The sequence below is a fragment of the Schistocerca piceifrons genome, chromosome 2 (genome assembly GCF_021461385.2).
Source record: "Schistocerca piceifrons isolate TAMUIC-IGC-003096 chromosome 2, iqSchPice1.1, whole genome shotgun sequence".
In the NCBI taxonomy this organism is placed as follows: domain Eukaryota; kingdom Metazoa; phylum Arthropoda; class Insecta; order Orthoptera; family Acrididae; genus Schistocerca; species Schistocerca piceifrons.
Window position 1 is genome coordinate 12734737 of NC_060139.1, and position 17145 is coordinate 12751881.

The window sequence follows — 17145 nt, forward strand, 5'->3', positions numbered from 1 at the left end:
TTACACTAGATAGCAATGAGTTTGTCTGAGCTCTGTGGATTTTAGAAAGCTGTCGACCCAACCTAAGGAAATCTTAAATAGGAACACTTGAGAAAGCAGGCACTGATTCGACCTATGTTTCTGTGCTAACGCATGTATTGATCAATTTTGTAGTTTCCCTTAGACATCATAATGCTAATGCAGAATACAGAATTGAAGGAGAAGTTAGCAAAGGAGATGGAAGGGAAGCCACAAAATCACTCTAAAAAGGATTGTAGGAAGTTTTCAGATGCTTTAACTAGACAAACTAAGTACCAATAAATGTTTGTAGAATACAGCGGACTCACCTTCGATTCCTGATCACACTTTACCGTTGCTCTTTAGATAATGGCGCAGTTTCATAGGGAAATCAAAGCTCATGTGATGAGTGTTTGTACTTAGGTGACTTGTACTGTACAGAGACACTGCGTGGAAACGAAATAGATTAACCACAGAACTAAAAGCACCCAGTAGTAAACTGATTTTCTAAAACCAAATTTTCGATGTGTTTGAACAAAACTGAGCTATACACTTGTCTGCAACATAAATTTCTTAATCAGCACACGTATCATGTCTTGGACTCAGTGAAGTGAGACATGGAATTTTGAAGCGAAAAACAATTCAAAACAGTAGGTAGCTCATTGGAGAATGAAGTGATGCCAGTTGTGAATCGGTATTACAGATAGGAGAGTCACCAACTGGGTCACAGGAGAGACTGGTGCAGACGACGAAATTGTGACTGTAATGAAAAGTAACTGTAGCTGATCACGTAATTCTTTGTTGGTTTCAAAGAGATAAGGCAGGCATGACGACTAATTGGAGGTCGAGTAGGAAACATTAGGAAAAGAGTGCAATGCATGGTGGGGGTATACTGTTACTAAATGCAGTATTTAAACACTTTACTATTTTTCAATTATGTATTAGTCGATAATATAAAAATGAAAAAATTTATTAATAAAAGCGGGTACAACTCTCGATAGTGATACAAAGTAGAGAAATTCAGCATTCTCTAGACAATATCTCTACAGATCACTTTCTATATACTTGTCCAACAGTAAGGTACAGATATAACACAATATCTCTACTCAGTTCATTTATTATGTAAACAGTTACGTAAATGTTAATAATTCAGCCGTCTTCCATAACTATTGTTATGTTACTGTTGCTGTAGTATAAATTTACTTGTATGATAATTTTAAATTACAATTAATGTACGATTTAAACTGTGGTTCTTGTGTATTTATGAAATGCCAACAGTTTCGAAACAGAAATAATTGTGAATGGCATCTGAAAAGGGGTTACGTATTTTCTTTATTTTTGTAACTAGACGGATAGTCAAACAACAAGAAGTGTAAAACAAAGAGAGATGTACAAATGTGAGATTTATGGAAAACAACGAAGACTAGAATCTGTTTCCACCGCAAAAAGCTATCTGCATTGGCACCACCGCTGTCACGAAAAGGTGTTGCACAGATTTGACAGTAGTGCTTCAGTGGCACGATATATATCATCTGACACAGATCATGATTTCACTCTCCAAGAAATGTCTTTAAAGGTTCAGGACTGTAGTAAACTTGGCTGAGATACAGCGACTGCTCAAACACTGTCTGGAGAACATCACTGTTTTTTCTGCTTCTGTTTCTGTTTGCTGCCTGTGAAGAAGGAAACTACCCGCCGCGTGACGAAGTAGACGAGGCAGAGTGTGAGGGCGACGACCACCAGAACGAAAGCGACCACGTCGAGCAGCAGCAGCTGCCACCAGTGCAGGTCGAGGGCTGCGCTGCGCAGGTGTGGGGCCCCCCTGTGGCGGATCACGTACTCGATCCACCACACGGCCCGCTCCAGCGAGTCCGCCTTGTGCTCGCGGTATACGGCAGAAAGTCTCTTCATGTTTTCTGCGTATCTGTGGAAATAAGATAAAATGGGATAAGAGTCGAAGGATGATTCAAAAAATTCTCGTACAGCGATACAAAATTACTAATCACCTCAACATGAAAGCGTAGACGGGAAAAGGAAGGAAATACGATCGTTGGCCAGCTTAGTAGTTTCCGACCGAGCGTAATTGTGTTCATTTTCTTCCTATCAGTCTCCCGACTCTAGGGCCAACCTCTTCATCTCAGAGCAGCACTTATGTCCTAAATTATTTGTTGCAAGTATTCCAATCTTGATCTATCCCTACAGTATTTACTCGTTCCAGTTGTAAGTAGGCTGTTTAGGTTTTTATGTTGGTAACGCCACGTAGCGCTCTGTATGAAAATCACTGACTGTGCTGTGTGCAGTCTGTGGCTGGTTTGCATTGTTGGAATATTTACTATCGTAGTGCTGTGGTGTTGGGTGTGAACAGCGTGTAGCGTTGCGCAGTTGGAGGTGAGCCGCCAGCAGTGGTGGATATCGGGAGAGAGATGGCGGAGTTTTGAAAGCAGATGATCTGGATGTGTGTGTCCATCAGAGACAGTAAATTTGTAAGACTGGATGAAAAAATGACTTTTGAACGCTATTAAGGTAAATACATTGCTTGTTCTCTATCAAATGGTTCAAATGGCTCTGACCACTATGGGACTTAACATCTATGGTTATCAGTCCCATAGAACTTAGAACTACTTGAACCTAACTAACCTAAGGACAGCACGCAACACCCAGTCATCACGAGGCAGAGAAAATCCCTGACTCCGCCGGGAATCGAACCCGGGAACCCGGGCGTGTTCTCTATCAAAATCTTTCATTTGCTAACCATGCCTGTCAGTAGTTAGTGACTTCAGCTAGTTAGAATCTTTTATTTAGCTGGCAGTATTGGCGCTCGCTGTATTGCAGTAATTCGAGTAACGAAGATTTTTGTGAGGTAAGTGATTCATGAATGGTATAGGTTATTGTTAGTCAGGGCCATTCTTTTGTAGGGATTATTGAAAGTCAGACTGTGTTGCTCTAAAAATATTGTGTGTCAGTTTAGTCATGATCAGAATAAGTAAAGAGCAAAATGTCTGAGTACGTTCAGTTTTGCTCAGCTGTTTAAAAATCAAATAACGTAAGCGGTTTATCAGCACAGTAATGCATTAATTTTTCTAAGGGGCGTTTCACAGTACCATGGAAGATATTTCCTGTCCTATAAACCTGCCCCCCCTCCTTGTGAGTTACATCCAGAAACTCCTTTTCTCGCAGATTCTGCGATGAACCTCATCATCTACTTTATGTCCGCCTAATTTTCAAAATTCTCCTATAGTATCATATTTCGTACACTTCGATTTTCTTAGTTTCCGGTTTTCTCACAGTGCATGATTCACTTTCAAACAATGCTCTGCTGCAGGCATACATTCTCGGAAGTTTTCTCCTCATATTAACGTTCACATTCGACCCTAGTCGACATCTCTTTTCGAGGTAGGCCCGATTTACCTGGGCCGGACTTCTAGTCAACGGTCGAAGGTGGCACTTCAACTGGAGTCTGGCACGAAATTCCACCACAGACTTCATTGTAATGCATAATGTCTCGTACCTAAAGGTAAAGAGAACGTTTGCAGCAAAGTGTCTGAAACACTGAAAATACCTTGCAGTTTAATACAGATAGCACCTTTCCATCAACGACAAAGGACGTGTTCAGACGCTCGTCACTGGAAAAACTGTTTTCTGTATCAAAACCAGTGATAATATTGGCGCACCGTCGGAAAGGAACAGCTAGTAGATGATTCCGAACGTGATATTGGACCGACGTTAGGTCCGGTGGCTGTTGTCCCTTACATCTGCCATCCAGTCACAGAGATTTGTTCCGATATGTCACAAGTGAAGCTACTGCGTCATCACTATTACTCATACTCGGAGACGGATAGAGGAATATTCATATATAGTCGCCAACCACTTTCTAACTGGTTCTTCTTCTACTAAATGTTTTCCACATATTTCTTTCTTTACCAATTCTGCGAATAACCTGCACATTCCTTACCTTATCAGTGCACCTAATTTTCATTATTCTTCTGTAGCATCAGATCCCAACTGTACCAATCATTTTATCTCACAGTAGCACTTGCAACCTACGTCATACATTATTTGCTGGACCTATTCCGATCTCTGTCTCCCTCGATAATTTTTACCCCCTACACCCCCACTAGTACTATGGACGTTATTTACTGATATCTTAACGGATCTCTCATCCACTTTCCCTTCTTCTTGTAGGTGTTTTCAACATATTTCTTTCATTACGAATTCTGCGAATAACCTGCTCATTCCTTATCTTGTCAGTGCACCTAATTTTCATCATTCTTCTGTAACACCACACCTCAAATGCTTCGATTATCTTCTGTTTCAGGTTTTCCTACAGTGCATATTTCACTACAAAACACTGTGCTCCAAACATACACACATCAAAAAAAGTTTTGCATCAGCCCGGTTCCCAGAACTCCAGGAAATAGACGTGGACTCTGTTCACATATGTCACTAAACCCGCCCAAAGATGTAAACAACCATGCATGAGCAGCGCCTATTAGACGGAGGGGGTCCGACAGCCGATCAGTTCCAGTCATTCCACCAGGAAGGAGGTACACGACTCGTGTTGTCTGTAGTTTAACCATGCCTAGACGGTCAATACCGCGGTTCGGTTGTGTCCGCATTGTTACTTTGTGCCAGGAAGGGCTCTCAACAGGGGAAATGCCCAGGCATCTCGGACTGAACCAAAGCGATGTTTCGGACATGAAGGAGATACTGAGAGACAGGAACTGTCGATGACATGCCTCGCTCAGGCCGCCCAAGGACTACTACTGCTACCTATGGATTGTGGCACGGAGGAACCCTGATAGCAACGCCACCATGTTGAACAATGCGTTTCATGCAGTCACGGGACGCCGTGTTACGACTCAAACTCTGCGCAATAGGCCACATGATGCGCAACTTCACTCCCGAGGTCCCTGGCGAGGTCCATTTTTGCAACCATGACACCACGGAGCGGGGCAAAGATAGGCCCAACATGCCTAATGGACCGCTCAGGATTGACATAACATTATTTTCACCGATGAGTGTATCATATGCATTCAATCAGACAATCGTGGAGACGTCTTTGGTGGCAATCAAGTCATGCTGAAAGCCTTCGGCACATTTTCCAGCGAGTGCAGCAAGGTGGAGGTTCCCTGCTGTTTTGGGGTGGCATTATGTGTGGTCGACGTACGCTGCTGGCGGTCATGAAAGGCGTCGTAACGACTGTACGATACGTGAATGCCATCATACGACCGATAGTAGAAATCATATCGGCAGCAAATTGGTGAGGCATTCGCCTTCATGGACAACAATTCGCGCCCCCATCGTGCACATCTTGTGAATGACGTCCTTCAGGATAACAACATCGCTCGACTAGAGTGGTCAGCATTTCTTCAGACATGAACCCTATCGAACATGCCTGGGATAGATTGAAAAAGGCTCTTTCTGGACGACGTGACGCACCAATCACTCTGAGAGATCTACGTGGAATCGCCGTTACGGGGTGGGACAATCTGGACCAACAGTGCCTCGATGAACATATGCATAGTATGCCACGACGAATCTAGGCATGCATCAATGCAAGAGGGCGTGCTACTGGGCATTAGAGGTACCGATGTGTACAGCAATCTGGACCACCACCTTTGAAGGTTTCCCTGCATGTTGGTACAACGTGCAATGTGTGGTTTTTAATGAGCAATAAAAAGGGCGGAAATGATGTTTATGTTGATCTCTATTCCAATATTCTGTACAGATTCCGGAACTATCCGAACTTTTTTGATGTGTGTATATTCTCAGAAATTTCTTCCCGAAATTAAGGGCTATATTTCATAATAGTAGACATATTTTATATATGTTAGTGTGCTTTTTATGCCTATCTTGTTCCATCCATCATGAGCTATTTTGCCGCCTAGGTAGCAGAGTTCGTTACCTTCATTTACTTCGTTACCATCAACCCCGTTGTTAAGTTTCATGCTGTTGTCATTTCTGCTACTCCTGACTACTTTCGTATTTCTTAAATTTACTCTCAATCTGTGTTCTGTACTCATTATAATGTTCATTCCATTCAAAAAAAATCCTGTAATTCTTCTTCACTTAGTACAGCAATGTCATCAGTGAATGTTATCACTGATATCCTTTCAACCTGAAAATTAATACCACTCTTGAACCTTTCTTTTACATAGCTTCTTCGATGTATAGATTGGATAGTGGGGACGAAAAACTAAATTCATATGTATTTTAATCTAAGCACTTCATTGTTGTTCTTTGACAGTTATTGTTCCTTCTTCGTTCTTGTACATATTGTATGACGCGTCATTTCCTACACCTTACCCCTATTTTCCTCAGAATTTCGAACACCTTGCACTGTTTCAAGTTGTCGATCGTTTATCCCAGGTCGACAAATCGTACGAATGTGTCTTGATTCTTCTTCAACTTTGTTCTGTTGTAGAAGATATAGCTTCAAAAATATTGTTTCCTCCTAGGCCTGTTTGAACGGCACTCAGCCTTCAGGCCACAAGTGGCGCATCGGGGCCATCCGACCGCCGTGTCATCCTCAGTGAAGATGCTGGTAGGATGGAGAGTGATCAGCACGCTGCTCTCCTGGTCGTTATGTTGGTTTTCTTTGGCCGGAGCCGCTACTGTTCGGTCGAGTAGCTCCTCAGTTGGCATCATGAGGCTGAGTGCACCCAGAAAAATGGCAACAGCGAATGGCGGCCCGGATGGTCACCCATCCAAGTGCCGGCCACCCCTGGCAGTGCTTAACTTCGATAATCTGACGATAACCGGTGTATCCACTGCGGTAAGGCCGTTGCCAAGCCTGTTCGAATAGGAAACACATTTTATACGAGGCAAAATACTTTATATGACACAAGGAAGCATATGGAGAATAATTTCAAAGTGGGCTCTTCGTGAAATTCATTTCTTCATAAATTTCATTGCAAGATAATATTTCGGAGATGCTTGGCCACTCGACCAGCAATTACGCATTGAGTGAGACATTGGGGGGAAGTTTATATTGCACTTACTGTATTGTACCACTATCAACCACTGGCACATTACTTCGAGATATGCTATTGCAACAAATCGTATCACAATATCGTGTTTTAGATAGAGTTTCAGTGTGACAGTGGCTTGAACAAGCATTCAAGTTCCAAACCACAAACCAGACGATATGGCACTTAGAGATTCACAATGCTGTTTCTCGCAGCTACGTCTGTTCAGTTTTTCAATGACGTAAAACTTCACCTTATGAAGTCACAAACGTTCTCATTCCACGTCTACGTTAACGTTATAGGAAGCAGAGTGATTGTTAACTGGTTAGATGGGAGCTGAGGCGCAGCAGTGCCGTCATCATTTGTACGTCTACGGTTGTAATAATGTAATATAGTTTCAAAAATATTGTTTCCTCCTAGGCCTGTTTGAACGGCACTCAGCCTTCGGGCCACAAATGGCGCATCGGGAACATCCGACCGCCGTGTCATCCTCAGATGAAGATGCCGGTAGGAGGGGCGAGTAATCAACACACTGCTCTCCCGGTCGTTATGATGACGCCACTGCTGCGCCTCAACTCCTGTCTAATGTGTGTACATTAGTTGTGAGAAATTCCGTAACTGTTAGCAACTCGGTGAAAAGAAGGATCTACGAGGCTTGTCTGCATGCACTGGTCAACGAATACAGAGAATCTTAAGTATTTACGCTCAGCGGAGGCGCGACATATCGTGGCGAACCCGTGCGTGGCGACAACTAGATTGCTCAGGCGACTTACGTATGAAGTCCCGTTCTCCTAAGAAATAACATTCGAAAATATCTCATCTGGTCTTCACCCGGAATATTTCGCGAGGAGTAAAGGAATAATGTGAAAGGACAATTAAGAACAGGAACAAAAGTGCGAGAAGAGAGGATACCAGTGGCACACTTTCACGAGGCGGTTGCTTGGGTTGAAAATCCTGAACGAGTATATTGTCGTGAAATTGAATCTAAGGGCTACTTAGTAGCGAATTCAAGTAACCAAATTCGAAGATAAGAGAAGAGAGAAACAACTACACTGACAGTCACAGTGTCGAAAGATGATAAAGAAAAGCCATATACAAATGACAGGAAATGCAAAGCACAGCTATATAAAAACACGAAAACGTGGCAAGAATCCTTTTTTTTTCAGAAGGCACACATCCAATACTGCCCTGGATAGAAGCAATAATGGACAGGAGCATAGTTTTGGAGCTTACGTTTCTATGGAAACGATGTATAGACGGTAGAAAACATCTTGCTGAGGAGTTTTCAAGAGCTGGAATGTGATATTATTGTAAGAATTATTAGAAGTTCATAGAAAACTCTTCCAGAAAAACAGATATAAGAGCTGTTTGTTTGAATTTTGGACTGTCGCTAGCAGTTTTACTCGCTATTACTCCCTCAGAGTGAGATCAGTAACCAATTTACAAAAAAATCTTACGTCAGGGGCAGAGTGGCGTGTAGCGCGGCCACTGCGGGCTTAATAGAAATGAGAGGGGAAATATTTTATTGTTTGTCTTCCAATGCCGACAACTCACGATCACGCGCATCTATTACCGATCAGCTGCTGTGATAAATGTTAAACCTAAGTAACGTAGATTTGTGCACGTAGATTACAGAGACGATCAGCTTCAAATGTGGTACATATTTCTAGCATGTAATATGAAACAATATTAAGGCTGTTGCAATACAGTGCAATGAATGAAGGCAGTTATATTGTTTAAAACTGTCTCTGTCCTGTTATAATTTGCCTAATACAAAAGTCCGACTGAAAATGGTCTTCTGCAGGAGACTGGCATTCTTTCAGATAGTGGGGCATGGAGAGGCGAGGAAAATGTGCCCAGAAATTAGAAAAACAAACATCGGATCCTGTTGCGATGGCACCCGCCAGTGAACCCACATAAGTACTGAAAATTGGTCACTGTGTAAGCCTTCAGAAAAAAATCATCTAGTTCCAGTACATTATTTCATTTTCCGTGTAAGAATATTTATTGTGATACCTTACAGTATGTAGATTGAAAATGTGTAAGTGGGAAGCTACTGCAATAGTCACAGTTTGGTTTCGGTGAAAGCTGAATTTCTCTTCGGGTGGCCTCTTTCACCTCTCCGTCCCTTCCTATTCGACCCAAGGTGTCGAACTACAATGTCAGTATTGTCTCTTAAGCAAAAAAGTTCGATGGTCACGGTATTAGAGCATTTCTTCCGCTGTGTAAATTATGTTAGTAGGAGTAATCTTGTCTTGCAACGTCGATCTGAAATTCTAAACGCTGATTTTGTTTGAAGGTATTTACTGGTATCACAGATGCACATGTATATTAGCCATAAATAGATATTTTACCTGAAAAGATGAACTAATGCTTATAGTAACTGAAATTCAGTCATCAGTTAACGTTCCGTAAAGTTCATTTGTGAATTACTCTTGCGCCGTTATCATTAATGGCGTACGATTGACATTACGGTAATTTCTGAAAGTGTAGAATGTGCAAAAACAACCTCACTAAAATTGCCAGAATTTCCACGTGATAGTGACTTACAAATTACTGCAAGAAACATAACGAAAATGATCGGCAATAAGTGAACTACCGCGGAGTAGGCTGATCATAACACATCCAATTTTTTGCGACTCAATTTGGATGTGGTACTAATGCTATCTTGTGACTAACGAATCCACAAACTCGGCTATTGATTCCATTCAGAACTGTAATGTATCGGGTGCTTTTGTTAAGCTGTACCCTTATAGCAGAGAAACGTATTTGAGTCTTTCTCCGTTCCAAGAACTGTGCGAGAAAGACCTTTCTGAACCCCTCACACATGTGACTGTTAACGTCTTAAAATTAAGTAGAAGACAAAAAAAGACACCACGAAAGAATTATCCGTACGGGATAGAAATCGGTGGACATACAGACAAACATGTGCCGACAATTATAATTTCAGAAAAGTATGGATTATTTATGCAAGAAGAAGAACTTCAGAAATAGAGCTAGTCAGTGACGTGTTGGGCCACCTCTGCCTCTTATTTTTGGAAGCAATTATTCGGCACGGTACTGACTGATAGAATTATCTTTCTGAAGAAAATCATGCCAAGTTCTGTCCAATTGGCCCGTTAAATCGTCAAGATTCCGAGCTACTCGTAGGTCCCCGCCCTCAATGCTTCGAACGTTCTCCCTTGGAGAGAGATCCAGCAACACTGCTAGCCAAGGTAGGTTTTGGCAAGCACGAACAGAAGCTGTAGAAACTGGTGCCGTGTGAGGGCGGGTATTATCTTGCTGAAATGTAAGCCCAGGCTGGCTTGCTATGAGGGATGACAAAACGGAGCGTAGAATATTGTTGATGTACCATTGTGCTGCACGGGTGCGGCGAACGACAACCAGAGGGGCCTGCTGTGAAAAGAAATGGTACCGCAGACCATCGCTCATGGATGTCGGGGCGTAGGGCAGGTGGAAAAGAAAAAAAAAAGTTCAAATTTGTGTGAAATCTTATGGGTCTTAACTGCTAAGGTCATCAGTCCCTAAGCTTACATACTACTTAACCTAAATGACCCTAAGGACAAACACACACACCCATGCCCGAGGGAGGACTCGAACCTCTTATCCGCGGCAACCTTCATCACAGCGGTACATTAACGATATTCTATGCCCCGTTTTGTTGCCGTTTATAGTAATCCAGCCTGGGCTTACATTCCAGCAAGATAAGTCCGCCTGCACGCGGCGAGAGTTTTTACTACTTGTATTCCTGCCTCCCTAGCTCTACCTTGGCCAACAAAGATTGAGAGAGTTTGGAGCATTATGGCCAGGGCCCTCCGGTAAGCTTTAAATAAAATTTTAAACATTCCTTTTCTTTCAGATCCCATTTTCCGACATTAATTCAGAATTACTGTGTCCAGCATCGCCTCTAAATTATAATTACCGGAAAAGTGTTTGTCGCAGCCCCTTGGAAGACGCAGCAGTTCTCTCATTGGGCAAAACCACATTGCAGATACCTGCGGATGAGTTCAGTTATCGGAAAAACCACTGAACGTTAGTCGCTGAATGTCTCTCGTTTTACGGCCGCAGCTCCACAATGATACTTTTCCGACCTGAGGCTATCTTCAAAATTTTCCTCGATTTGACGTCCCGTACACTGTCGCCCCTACTAAAATAGTTGGGGATATGGCAACAAAGTTGTATACATGGAAGAACCCTGGAGATACTAAAAGGTATCAGATAGATTATATAATGGTAAGACAGAGATTTAGGAACCAGGTTTTAAATTGTAAGACATTTCCAGGGGCAGATATGGACTCTGACCACAATCTATTGGTTATGAACTGTAGATTAAAACTGAAGAAATTGCAAAAAGGTGGGAATTTAAGGAGATGGGACCTGGATAAACTGACTAATCCAGAGGTTGTACAGAGTTTCGGGGAGAGCATAAGGGAACAATTGACAGGAATGGGGGAAAGAAATACAGTAGAAGAAGAATGGGTAGCTTTGAGGGATGAAGTAGTGAAGGCAGCAGAGGATCAAGTAGGTAAAAAGACGAGGGCTAGTAGAAATCCTTGGGTAACAGAAGAAATATTGAATTTAATTGATGAAAGGAGAAAATGTAAAAATGCAGTAAATGAAGCAGGCAAAAAGGAATACAAACGTCTCAAAAATGAGATCGACAGGAAGCGCAAAATGGCTAAGCAGGGATGGCTAGAGGACAAATGTAAGGATGTAGAGGCTTATCCCACTAGGGGTAAAATAGATACTGTCTACCGGAAAATTAAAGAGATCTTTGGAGAAAAGAGAACCACTTGTATGAATATCAAGACCTCAGATGGAAATCCAGTTCTAAGCAAAGAAGGGAAAGCAGAAAGGTGGAAGGAGTATATAGAGGGTCTATACAAGGGCGATGTACTTGAGGACAATATTATGGAAATGGAAGAGGATGTAGATGAATATGAAATGGGAGATACGATACTTCGTGAAGAGTTTGACAGAGCACTGAAAGACCTGAGTCGAAACAAGGCCCCAGGAGTAGACAACATTCCATTGGAACTACTGACGGCCTTGGGAGAGCCAGTCCTGACAAAATTCTACCATCTGGTGAGCAAGATGTATGAAACAGGTGTTGACAGATGTGAAAATTACCGAACTATCAGTTTAATAAGCCACAGCTGCAAAATAATAACACTAATTCTTTACAGACGAATGGAAAAACTAGAAGAAGCCGACCTTGGGGAAGATCAGTTTGGATTCCGTAGAAATAGTGGAACACGTGAGGCAATACTGACCTTACGACTTATCTTAGAAGAAAGATTAAGGAAAGGCAAAGCTACGTTTATAGCATTTGTAGACTTAGTGAAAGCTTTTGACAATGTCGACTGGAATACTCTCTTTCAAATTCTAAAGGTGGCAGGGGTAAAATACAGGGAGCGAAAGGCTATTTACAATTTGTACAGAAAGCAGATGGCAGTTATAAGAGTCGAGGGACATGAAAGGGAAGCAGTGGCTGGGAAGGGAGTAAGACAGGGTTGTAGCCTCTCCCCGATGTTATTCAATCTGTATATTGAGCAAGCAGTAAAAGAAACAAAAGAAGAATTCGGAGTAGGTATTAAAATCCATGGAGAAGAAATAAAAACTTTGAGGTTCGCCGATGACATTGTAATTCTGTCAGAGACAGCAAAGGACTTGGAAGAGCAGTTGAACGGAATGGATGGTGTCTTGAAGGGAGGATATAAGATGAACATCAACAAAAGCAAAACGAGGATAATGGAATGTGGTCGAATTAAGTCGGGTGATGTTGAGGGTATTAGATTAGGAAATGAGACACTTAAAGTAGTAAAGGAGTTTTGCTATTTGGGGAGCAAAATAACTGATGATGGTCGAAGTAGAGAGGATATAAAATGTAGACTGGCAATGGCAAGGAAAGCGTTTCTGAAGATGAGAAATTTCTTAGCATCGAGTATAGATTTAAGTGTCAGGACGTCATTTCTGAAAGTATTTGTATGGAGTGTAGCCATGTATGGAAGTGAAACATGGACGGTAAATAGATTGGACAAGAAGAGAATAGAAGCTTTCGAAATGTGGTGCTACAGAGGAAGGCTGAAGATTAGATGGGTAGATCACATAACTAATGAGGAAGTATTGAATAGGATTGGGGAGAAGAGATGTTTGTGGCACAACTTGACCAGAAGAAGGGATCGGTTGGTAGGACATGTTCTGAGGCATCAAGGGATCACCAATTTAGTATTGGAGGGGAGCGTGGAGGGTAAAAATCGTAGGGGGAGACCAAGAGATGAATACACTAAACAGATTCAGAAGGATGTAAGTTGCAGTAGGTACTGGGAGATGAAGAAGCTTGCACAGGATAGAGTAGCATGGAGAGCTGCATGAAACCAGTCTCGGGACTGAAGACCACAACAACAACAACATGGCAACAAAATGACTTTTCACGTTGGTGTATAGAATGTATGAGACTGGCGATATGGCACCAGACTTTTGGAAAAGCAGCATCCACATAATTTCGAAGATAGGAACAGCCGACAAGTGCTAGAATTACCGTACAATTGGGTTAACAGCTGATGTATCCAAGTAGCTGACAAGGATACTGTACAGAAGAATGGAAAAGAAAACTGACAATCTGTTGGGTGTTGGTCAGTTTGTCTTCAGGAAAGGTTAAAGCACCAGAGAGGCAGTTCTGACGTTGCAAGACTAATGTAAAATCAAGACATGTTCATCGGATTCGTCGACCTGGTGAAACCGTTCGGCAATGCCAAATGGTCCAAGATGTTCGAAACCCTGAGAAAAATTGGGGCAGTCTACAGGGAAATGCTGGTAATATACAATATGTGCAAGAACCAAGATGGAACAATGAGACTGGAAGACCATGAACAAAATGCTCGGACTAAAATGTGTAGAAGACAGGGATGCAGTCTTTCGCCCTACTGTTCATCTATACATCGAATTAGCATTGGATGAAATAAAAGAAAGGTTCAAGAGTGGCACTATAATTCAGGGTGATTGGACATTAGTGGTAACATTCGCTGATGACGCTGCTATTCTCAGTGAAAGCGAATAATAATTGCAGGATGTGTTAATTGAATGAACATCCTAATGAATACGTAATATAGACTGAGAGTAAATCGGAGAAAGACCGAGATAATGAGAAGTAACAGAAATGAGAACAACGAAAAACTTAACATTTCAGTTGGGGCTCACGAAATAGATGAAGTTAAGAAATTCTGTTAACTAAGCAGCAAAATAACTTATGATGGACGGAGCAAGGAGGACATTAAAAGAGACTAGCACTGGCGAGAAAGGTATTCTGGCGAACAGAAGTCTGCTAGTGTCGAACATTTCTCAGAATTTACGTTTGGAGAACAGCACAGTACGGTAGTGAGACACAGACTGTGGGAAAAGCAGAACAGAAGAGAATCTAAGATTTTTAGATGTGGTGCTACAGGAGAATGCCGAAAATTAGACGGACTGATAAGGTAAGGAATGAAGAGGTTCTTCGCAGAAACGGCGAGGAAAGGAACACATGGAAAAACACTGCCAAGAAGATGGGACAGGATGATAGGACACCTGTTAAGGCATCAGGGGACAGCTTCCATGGTACTAGAGGGCGCTGTAGAGGGTAACAGTTGTAGAGGAAGACTCTACTATGAGGTGAAGGGGTTGGCACAGGAGAGGAATTCGTGGCTGACCTCATCAAATCAGACAGAGGCCTGATGCCCCGCCTCCCCTCCCCCAAGAAAAGCACGCTGCTCCCATATTACTGTCAGGTTGCATTTTTGCATCCCGTACACTCAAGGGAGGACGTGGGCAAAACCGACGGCAGACTTGAAAATGGGTTTAAGGTCAGCAGTGCTGATACAGCACCTTCTTCACCCATACAGCCCATTGAATTTATCGCCGCTTTGGCGCCCGCCTACAATAAATCAAAACAGACACGAGTTTTACTGCCCGCTTGGTGGATGAACTTTTCACATCATGCTTACTGGTGCCTTTGCTCAAGTAGAATTGAAATTGTCACCTAAATCTTTGTCAGAATGCTCTATTTCTCGATGTTAAAGTACCTGAAAATAGACGATTAATCTACCGAAATTGGTAAAATTATTTGCAGAGGACGTGGTGGACAGGTGGAATTGAATTTACGGTGGTTAATTCAGCTTGTAAGTACACTCATTGCACGGCTTTCTTACTGAATGTCTCCATATTTCTAAAGAAACGTGGTTTTCAATTGAAATATTGATCTGCTGTATCTGAAACTTTGGACTCTTTTGTACCCATGCGAAGTCATCAAAGTAGTCGTCGAACTTCCCTAAGACACGCGCGACAGCTGCATACCTTGCAGTGTCTCAAGTAAAGATTAACCAACATATCCATCATCAATCCGCGCGTTACCTTTCGAACTTGTTTGACTAACACGACTTCAGGAATTGAATGGCAGGTAACAGGGACCTGGAGCAGCCTTCGAGATACCTGAAAATGACTTGCGAGATACAGATGTACAAAAGTATTATTTACACTATGTGCTGCCACGACTAATAATGAGATTTAATCTTTGTCCTTCCTTCTACTACCTTGGACTTCATAGATATATTTATGATGACATAGAATATATTTCATTTGATTACATGAAGTGTGACTATGTTTAATTTGATGTTTTCTATACGAGTTCCTTATGTAAAGAGTCAGATTCCTTATGATGGTCTTTCAGATAGTTTTACTAAATGCATTGTGAGAAACTCAATGATATAGATAGAAGTGTTGTAAGAACTGTTGAGGTGAGAGAGGTATCGATAGTTGTCGGGTCGGAGAGTGTGCTGCAGATGTCCGCAGGTCGTGCGGTAGCGTTCTCGCTTCCCACGCCCGGGTTCCCGGGTTCGATTCCCGGCGGGGTCAGGGATTTACTCTGCCTCGTGATGGCTGGGTGTTGTGTGATGTCCTTAGGTTAGTTAGGTTTCAGTAGTTCTAAGTTCTAGGGGACTGATGACCATAGATGTTAAGTCCCATAATGCTCAGAGCCATATGAACAATTTTTGTGATGCAGATAGTCACGTATTCGCGGATGGCGCGTGAGCATGGCGGTACAGGGAAGTAATGTGTGTATTGATGGTGTGCGTTTAACGCGATATTAATACCGGAATTTCGTGTGTTAGACACGGTTTGAAATTTGACTTTGTGATGGACATTCTAAACGGACGTTGCATTACGCGAACGTTGTTTATTTTTGCTAAACGATGCTTCTGGCAGTGACAGTGCACTCGAGAACAGACAGTATTGTTCCTTTTCCTTTTTTTAATTAAAATGAAACTCTTCCAGCTCTACTTAAGATTTCATATTTATTTGGCTACTAGTTTCGACGTTGCGTCAACGCCAACTTCAGGCCCGTACACTTTGATGATATCAATTGCGTGTGGCTGAGTACTAGTAACTGCATGCCATTCATGTGAAGCAGGTATTGGTCTCTCCGTGGACTTACAGTGCTGCATAGAGATTTACTTTCTTACGGCCTACGACAAATGGATGCTACGTAATTTACTACCACCGCCAGCCGAAACAGGATGTAAGGAAAGAGGATACATTAATGCCAGGGACACGACTGGACGAACAAATTGGATTCACATCAGCTACTTCAAACTGCTTCTACTGTTGTCGCCACATCACGCCGGCCCAGAACAGATAAGATTCTCTCTTCGAGAACTCACAATTGTAGACAATTTAATTTCTGTTTGCTTTCTAATAGAACATTTCTTAATGTTTATCGCCGTAAATAAAAATAGTCTATCGTAAAGGCTGTTCGCCTTCAGTGATTGTTGACCCCACCATTAACAGTAGTTATTGTCATCCTTTTATTTGGTTTATTTTTCATTGTATTTTTACTAGTCGTTGCATGCATTGTATTTGTCTTTTTGAGGGGTGTGCATCGACGTATATATGCAATCGTTTAGGCAGAAGAATTTCTATGTGGTACAGTGAAACGTGACCAGACGTGTAAGGTGTGGCATCCGCCATTGAAGTCATTTACACCGACCAATTACAAAGAAGTAGCTTATTCGCCATTGGTTCAAGTTAGCGTATTAGACGGAACTTTGAATCTGACAATTGTCAAAGTACGCAGTCTTTGTTTACATGCTACTTAACATCATATTTCCATACATTAAGGTTTAGATGCAAAGTTATCTGGGTTTAA

The 17145-nt window shown here is 42.1% G+C and overlaps 1 protein-coding gene across 1 annotated transcript in view; it reads right to left on the reverse strand.

Moving 5' to 3' along the window:
- The window catches only part of LOC124778010 (UDP-glucosyltransferase 2-like), a 58603-nt gene that overhangs the window by 16298 nt on the left and 25160 nt on the right, over positions 1–17145 (reverse strand). The window contains exon 5 of the mRNA XM_047253585.1: positions 1694–1921. Coding sequence (XP_047109541.1) covers positions 1694–1921 — 228 coding nt within the window. The remainder of the gene's footprint in view (positions 1–1693; positions 1922–17145) is intronic.